The sequence below is a fragment of the Panulirus ornatus genome, chromosome 69 (genome assembly GCF_036320965.1).
Source record: "Panulirus ornatus isolate Po-2019 chromosome 69, ASM3632096v1, whole genome shotgun sequence".
NCBI lineage: Eukaryota > Metazoa > Arthropoda > Malacostraca > Decapoda > Palinuridae > Panulirus > Panulirus ornatus.
The window spans coordinates 11,667,141-11,675,424 of record NC_092292.1 but is presented as its reverse complement, the minus strand read 5'-3'; the positions used below and the strand labels follow the sequence as shown (position 1 = coordinate 11,675,424).

At 35.6% G+C, this 8,284-nt stretch overlaps 1 protein-coding gene across 1 annotated transcript; it reads left to right on the top strand.

The window, feature by feature from the left end:
* The first annotated feature begins 563 nt into the window (after positions 1 to 563).
* Spase12 (Signal peptidase complex subunit Spase12) lies at positions 564 to 7,168 on the top strand. Its single transcript, XM_071659918.1, has 4 exons — positions 564 to 751; positions 4,179 to 4,238; positions 5,616 to 5,702; positions 6,614 to 7,168. Exons 1-4 carry the CDS (start codon positions 719 to 721, stop codon positions 6,731 to 6,733), a joined length of 300 nt encoding a protein of 99 aa, XP_071516019.1. The 5' UTR covers positions 564 to 718; the 3' UTR covers positions 6,734 to 7,168.
* Positions 7,169 to 8,284: the final 1,116 nt, after the last annotated feature.

Genomic DNA, 8,284 nt, shown 5'->3' with positions numbered 1-8,284 from the left:
CATACACTAAAACGCATCTGAGAGGGCTGTTCACTTTAGATATTTAACGCATCTGAGAGAGCTGTTCACTTTAGATATTTTTACTTCAGACTAGTGACTAGTATAATAATAATGATGATGATTATAATAATGATAATATAAAAATGATTATCATTCCTGCAGCTTTGAAGCTGCAGGAGCCTCAGAAAGAAGTTATGGGGTGATATGACAATGTATTTATATATGTTTTATAAAGATTTTAATGATCTACCAAAAACTGATTTCATTCAATATGATACTAATTAACAAAAACAAATAGAACACATTGAAGTTGTCCTTACAAGTCGATGGCCGTACAACCCAACAAACAGTGAATATGAACTTAACGTACCGTTGCAGGCTGTGTCCACCACTAACAACATCCGTTAATGATTCAATAAACTTAACTGGTGTGAGGCTGAACTGCATGGGGAAAAAGATGAATTATGCCAATCATTTTATTTAATTTCATTTAATTTCCCTAGAGAGTGAATAAATCTCACGCAAGCTCGGCCCTGCCCGTGCGCTGGCTACTGGTTGTCTTCCCCTGCCTGTCAGCTGGCTAGCCGCCACCATTCGCTAGGCGGATGACAGCAACGTAACCCAAACCAATACATTTTCTTGTTCCACCTCCAGATTGTGATAATTATCGCCTTCACTTACACGTAGACCTATTAGAGTCACAAGGTTTATTACTAGGATGGATACGTTTATGGGGTTTTCGGTTCATATGGTAAGTAAAATAACCCAAAGGATGTTTTCTGGATTGTTAACGTAGGATACCTGGAGATGTTACTTATGGCATAAGGTGCTTTTCTTCCTCGTAGTGAGGGAAGAGTGAAGATGAATAGTGAGGTGATTTAACACTCAAAGAAATAAATGGAATCAGAAGTGCTAGAACAGCATTTCAAAATATCTAACGCCCAACTACTTTGGCTCCGCATGGAAATTAGTTTTGGGGGAATTGGTACATATGTTTTAGGTGCTTTATTGAATGCGTCGTGATTATAGAAATACCTGCAGAGGATCGAACCATTTTAATATATTTCTTATCGAATGAGATCAAATAAGACTATGATACATGATAGAAACCAGGGTTATTACGGTAATGCAAAATTAGGAGGTAAACGTGTGAAGAATTAACAAAAACGTATGAAATCCTCATCTAACCTCCCTAGCAATCAAGATTAATTTAGTGTTCAGTATTTAGTTGAAATATATGAGTCATATGAAAATGCAACGCCAACATGGTGTCGGGCGTCCATTCAAGAGACCATTTCTGTTATCACTTTGGCTGCTTGGTAAGGTTAGTGTAGATATGCCTCTAAAATGAGATTTAATAAATTGAGTATGAGTGATAAAGCTTGATTTGAAACATTTTTATATTTTCTTTAAACTTATGGTTGCAGATAAGGTGGTAGTGGAGAGGGTTATTGACATATTGGGAAACTTTAGGATGTTGTGGCCAGCTCGATTTATAGGAAAAATGAAGAGTATGCGAATAAGAATTTAGAACGAAAAATGAACTCCTCTGCTGTGTTTAGACCTGATCCTATAGTTGAAAAGGCTGTAAGGAGAGCAAAAGAGGAAAAATGGAAGAGAATTCCACAGCTTTGCTAAGTGAGGAAACAAGAATTTTTCATAATATGCAAAGGTAGATGAAACACCTGTACGAGTCATCAAAACTTATGAAAGCCTTACCTAACTTCTAGCATACAATATTTACCTTAGTGTTGTGGCTGAATATATCAACGATGTTGTCTCCAGCCTGCTGTCATGTGAAAAACATTTGTTAAAAGTGTTTATATCAGGTTGTTGGCTGTTATAGGGGTTACTGAACCTTTTGAGCAACAAGTAGGTGTAAGCAATAGACCATAACTTTCACAGAAGTCTGAAAGTAACATGGAATGTAAGGTAAATTGTGGCTATTATTGGAAGTTTGATGAGATTTTCTCTGGTTCTGTTGATTTTTGTAAGTATTTCATATTCTTTACATTATTAAAGCCCATATTTACCTTGATCTTCATAGCCTGCCTCTTTATCATCGTATTTTCATTGTAGAGCATAAAGTATGCTCCAAATCGTTCTCTACAACAGTTCTGTTAATCCCCCCCCCCCCCACATACTACACTATCATTGTCAAACAATACCTCTTATATTACAAAACTCTTTCTTTGGTAAGACTAAACTGGCATTTTACCCTGCATTGTGTAGCCTTCATAGTCTAACTGGTTGTAGGTTATGGCAACAAAGGGTATGGGGAACTTTTAGATCAATCTTGCCACAAATATTTCTGTCATACAGTGATAAACAACTTTGCTACCAGTAGACTGAACCAGAGTATGTGTAGCATCGGGGGTAAACCATGGAAAGTTCTGTTGGGCCTGGTTGTGGATAGAGTGCTGTGGTTTTGGCGTATTAAACATGACAGCTAGAGCATGAATACAAGCATATGTAACCTTTCTTTGTCTGTTCCTATTGGTACCTTTCTAACGTGGGAAACACTGATCAACCATGAAAAAAAAAAAAAAAAGATAAATGTAGGTGGTGGGCAAAGTTTTAAGATCAGGGAAAATGTCAAGTAAGGTAAAGGTATGTGAAACAAGTACAAATTGACAAAATCTATGGAAATCTCATAACTTCTCTTAGCTGCCAAAATTTACCCTTGTTATTATGTTCAAATTATGGTAAGTTCATATCATTGTTTGCAATTGTTTATTTATATGCATACAATTGCAGAGAATGTGTTTGAGTGGATGAACATGTTCCATCACATATACTCCACAATAGGAGTTATCAGACTACTTTTACATTGATTAACCTCACATTTTCCCTTATCCTCACAGTCATCCCATTTTTAATTCTTTAAAGTTATCAAATAGAGAAGAAAATGATCATAATCTTATTCATGCAGCATTTTCATAGTCCTCACAATATGCTACAATTATGAAAGAAATTATACTATATTCCTCAGTTTGCTTCATGACAGGACTAACTACAACTAAGCATTTTGGAAATTCTTTACTTTATATATGGAGGGACTTAGACTGGGGGCCGTTATTAGATACACTGAGTTTTCATTTTGTCTAATTCTACAAAATTGAGTTGTATTAAAATCCAGTAAATGCATAACAAGATTTTTAATTTGAACCCAGTTCCACTTCATATCACTTTGTTCATCCATGCACACAGGGCAAGAAGCAGTCTCCTCAACCTTGCCTTTGTCATTAGACTCATTATTCATTTCCTTAGGTTCAATCCATTATTGTTTTCATCTTAGTTTGCAGATCCTCTTCATCACTGTGGTCTAAGTTCTTTATGAAATATATTAACTGTATTTGTTATGGTTGTCTCTCTCAGATTATTGAGATCTAATAGCCTTGGGAAATTTCAAGCCTCCACTGGCTGCATTTTATTGCTATAATTACTAAGAGGTAACTGAATGCTTGGTAACATGGGCCAGCTCTGCCTTGGGGCATTTTTTTAAGGTGATACTGATGTCTGCCAACTTTCTATGCCCCATACCTCATTCATTCATTTAAATCTTAGGCACAAAATACGAACCATAAATGTATGTTACGGTGTGATGCATCCCAGCATGTGAATTTATGTTGTAGTCTACAAAAGGTAAATGCATTCTGAAGCTGAAACCCTTCTTCCACCCTATAACTCTTTAAGCCTCAGTGGCTCTTGTCCACTGCCATGGCCACTCTCAGGTGCCTAAATCTCATTACTTCTCCAAATTTCCTTGTTTCAAACTTACACTCAAACCATCCTGCATTGTTTCCATTGTCTCTACTTTCTTTTTGTTCATATTTACCCTCCATTTTTTCTTTCATGTACTCTTCCAGACTCGTTACCAGCTTATAGTCTGCCACCAGAATGCAGATTACATATACACGTATTATAGTGGGAAATTTCATTGTCACTTATTGAATACTCTAAAAATTTAAATTTTTCCATTCAAATCCCTTCAAACCATAAATCTAGCTCTGATGTTAAAGTATGGGGATATTTGCGGTAGATTGATAAGTTATTCAGAGATGATTTTGTGTAAACATACTTGATTGAATACAGCATTCAGGATTTCTAACTGGTGGAGGTGTTATTATCATTTGAATGTTTGGGCACAATTTTATCCTTAATATCATATATTACAGGACTTCGAGGGACAGAAATTGGCTGAGAGACTGTTTCAGATTATTGTGGTTACATTTGGGGTAAGTAAAACTGCCTGTTGTATGAAAAGTACTCTTGATATTTTTTGTTGCAAAGTGTAATTTGCAGGCCTCGAAAAATATGAGATAAAAAGTAGCTAGGCTCTGTCTAAGTAACTAAAAGAAATCAGAAGGGTTGTAAGCTTTATTCAAAGAAATAACTTGTTTTGAGTTGATGAGTGAAATTGGTTCTTTAAAGTTTTGAATAGATGAATGTATAGGGGTAAAGTAAAAAGAAAAGGGAAAGCACTGATTATAAAAATGATATTCAAGAAGTGGAGGGTGTTATATGAATCAAGTAATGCTAGATATGGTTTGATTTAGTATGTTAAGCTGTATGTTAATTCGTTGAGCTAAATTGAAGAGGAAAAGTTAAAGACTGAGTGAAAATGAGGGCTTTTTTTTTTGAGTTGCTTGCCTAGTATGGCATGTAGGGATTGCTTTGTTTATATAGTTGTCATCATGTGCTGAACCTTCGTCATATTTTGAAAAGTCTATATTGTATACCCACTGTACCTTCCTACCCCAGTAGTCTCCTCTATCATCAGTGGGACTCCCACAGTGCTCATGAAGCAGGCCATGTACACAGGATGATGTCAAGGGTCATCAAATGTAGTAATGTGTATGTGTTTGTGAGAAGAGAGTGTGGAGCAATAAAGTAATATGTTCATTGTCTTCATTGTGGTAGTTGCATCATGGGTATGAAGGGTCATGAGACATGTTAAATCTTTGTTTGTCATATAGTAGGAATGGCTGGTGTTTGGAGCGTAGCCAAGAAGTGAAATTACCATGAAGTGTCTTGATATATGTTAAATCAATGTTTGTCTTGTTGTCAGGATGATTGGTGTTTGGAGCATAGACAAGAAAGTGAAATTTGTATCTTTTTAAGGAGTGTGGTTTTAGATGCATGTATATCTGGTGTGGTGATGTTCTAAGACTGAGTTGGGAGTGCAGTTGCTTAGTGTTTGTTGGGTTTTTAGGGCGATTATGATTTGTCAGTTTTGTGTTGTTAAGGGTGGGGTGACATATTTTATTTCTATTTTGGAGTTGCTGGTTAGTTATGGAGCGGTATATATGGAAAGAGTCTAGTATGTTGCAAAGACACAAGTGCTGAGCATAAAGACGGAATTGAAATGAGAATCCTTGTTTTATAGCCGAATTGACCAGTGTTTGTGGATACTAGGCAGCCAGTGACTATTTTTTTGTGCACCTCTGTTTTTTATAAAGCAGATGAGCAAGCATGTGAGGCATAGTGTAGGGTGGAGCAGATGAATTGGTCATGAAGGAATTGAGCTTGTAACAAAGAATGGCATGTTAGATTTAGATATGTAATCAGGTTTGTAGTAAGAAAAATCACTAGTATAATTTCTATACTTTCAGGCTGTTGGCTGGCTGTATGGATACTACGTGCAAGATTTCTTCATGACTGTTCTTACCCTTTCTGCAGGTTTTGTTTTGGCTTGTCTGGTTAGTATTTACTTTTATGTAATGTAGCATTTCTAATTATATCTGGAATCTCAGTAAGAAAACTCATGAATTCTTAATACCAGACTTTTCATGTCTGTTCATCTTTAGGCATTTCCATAATTTGATTGCCAAATAGTCCACAGACTAGTAATACCATTTCCTTCATACAAAAGAAAACCATTTGTTTGCATAAAGACTATGCTGCTACACAAAATAGTGCAGGACATGCTACAAATACTGTATTTTAGTCTCAATACTTTGATTTGCAGACATGAACTGTTACTAAAGCATATTTTTTTCTAATGGAATTTAAAACGTTATGAAATAAAGACTACACTGCAACACAAAATAGTGCAGCAGTTACTAAAGCATTTTTTTTTTTAATGTAGTTCAAAGCCTCATATAAGATTGATTATATTTCATTGGTTATTGTTCATGAAAAAATATAAAGGTTGATTAGGGCAAAGCTAGAGTCCTGTATCTCTTTCCAACTATTGTGAGGAGGAAACCTCTTAGGTTAGAAGTTACATAATCTAAGGATTTTGATGTTACTTAGCAACTGGACTAGTGAGTATCTTATAGTGTTTGCTAACTTTGCCCAACTAAAGGCTCATATCTACATCTCATATGTGAACATAGAGTTTCACCACTGTATTATGCCATCAGGGACCCACCCATTAGTAATACTAAGAAGTAAAGAAAACTTTGCTCCTACCCTTCATAGTAGGTGTAACTGCTGAAATATGAAAGAAGTGGCACTGGCTTGCTTCATTGCCGGACATTTGAGGCCAACTCATTCGATAAAAGGGAAGATAATATTGCTATGTTTGAAGTTAAAACAGATGTGTTAATGTATTTTGAGAACGAGGTAGATCCTGTTGACTATTTGATAATGAGGATTAATATTTTAGGTAACACTGCCACCGTGGCCAATCTACCGACGATACCCCCTCAAGTGGGCCCCATCCCAAGATCCTACTGCTTCAACCTCTACTGCTGAAAGTACGTCAGGCAAGAAGAAGAAAAAATAGATTTCTGCACAACCTGTTTTATAACATGGAAGGATTATTCAGTTTGTAAGGTAAAAAAATGACAATGACAAGTTCTTATTCTAAAATGAAGAATCTTTTGTTTTATGACTGGAATAAAGTTGCTCTGTATTGCTGTTGATTATAATTTCATTGTTTCAATATATTGTGTTTTGGGTCTTGTATGGAACTAATTTCTTTGCACTATGAGATTCAGTATCATGTGAAAAAATTTCTGTAACAAAACTATATCATCTTTGTCACAATTTAGGAATGATAAAAGCCCTTGTATCCTCAACTTAGGACAATTTTGTACATCAATAACCCTTTTGTTTCATACATCAAAATATCTTTTGTTTCATGTTACATTTATGACTTCTTTCTTAAGGTAATAGGTGTTGAAGGTGAATATGTTTTGTACTAAAATCAGAATACTGATTTTGTTTCAATTTCCTTTATTTGTAGAGATGCGTTGTTAAATGACTGATGAATGTGACAGGAAAGAAAAACCTTTGAAAATCAAATTATTTACGTTAAGTAAGACTGCTAGTATCTTTATGCTGTTTTAACTGAGAATGGTAGCATTCTTCCAAATAGGGAGACTCTTTGCCAGTCCATTTCCCTGACATGTAGATTTGGCAGACTTCCACACATGAATTAAAGGATTTTTATGAATCTAGTGCTTAGAAATGATGACCATATCATCATTCAAATTGTCTCAGATTCATAATGGATTGCCCATATCTGAGCACACCATTAGCCAAATGAGAATGAGTTTGGCTTACAGTTTTGATATGAAAGACCATCTACTCCTGAGTAAAATGTTTCCAAGCAGAATACAGTTTGCTCCTTAAAAGCCCTGAAACTATCAAAATACCTTCTTAACAAAATGCTGTTTACCAGTTGTTGATATGAATGATTGACCAACTTAAAATACACCATTATTTAGATTAGTTTGCTACATCAGATCCTAAACATAGATTTTTCTGACACTGCATACCATGATGAGGAAAGATTAAGTAGAAAAACTGAACAAGCAACCATAGGTACTAGGGGAATTAGTTGAGCTGATACCCAAATACTATCATGATTTTTGTGAAAGTATCAGAAGAAAAACAGTGTCCTGAATGAGAAGTGGGATATTCATTGGTGATACCACTGTTTGGAGGAAATGTAGTAATCATGGGAATATTAGCCAAATGTAGGTGGGTCCTTGTGTGTCAACTGATAGTTATTTCAAATGTTTAAGAGAGATGTGAATACAGTGGATTTGTGTGAGGATGTGGTTATTCTTGTTAGACATCCAAAATGACAGCACCATAAAAGAAATAAGACTTGAATGTAGCATTTGATGACATGGAAGAAGCTGATAAAAATGATATTGATGCATTGCACAGAATTTAAAAAAAAGGGCACTGTGTGGGGGAAAGGCCACCAGGGGTATGTATGGACTGTTTTCAGATGAAATTTCTAGAAGCACATTTTAATCCGTAAACATAGGGCTAGTTTAAGACTGTCTCAGGCCTTGGGCATTGAATATGTTTGGACGCTTCC

Bases quoted from the DNA above. Each gene is read 5' to 3' on its own strand.
- Spase12 (XM_071659918.1), top strand. From the start codon at position 719: ATGGATACGTTTATGGGGTTTTCGGTTCATATG. The intron at 752-4,178 runs GTAAGTAAAATA...CATATATTACAG, and splicing joins TGGGGTTTTCGGTTCATATG to GACTTCGAGGGACAGAAATT. The intron at 5,703-6,613 runs GTTAGTATTTAC...TTAATATTTTAG, and splicing joins GTTTTGTTTTGGCTTGTCTG to GTAACACTGCCACCGTGGCC.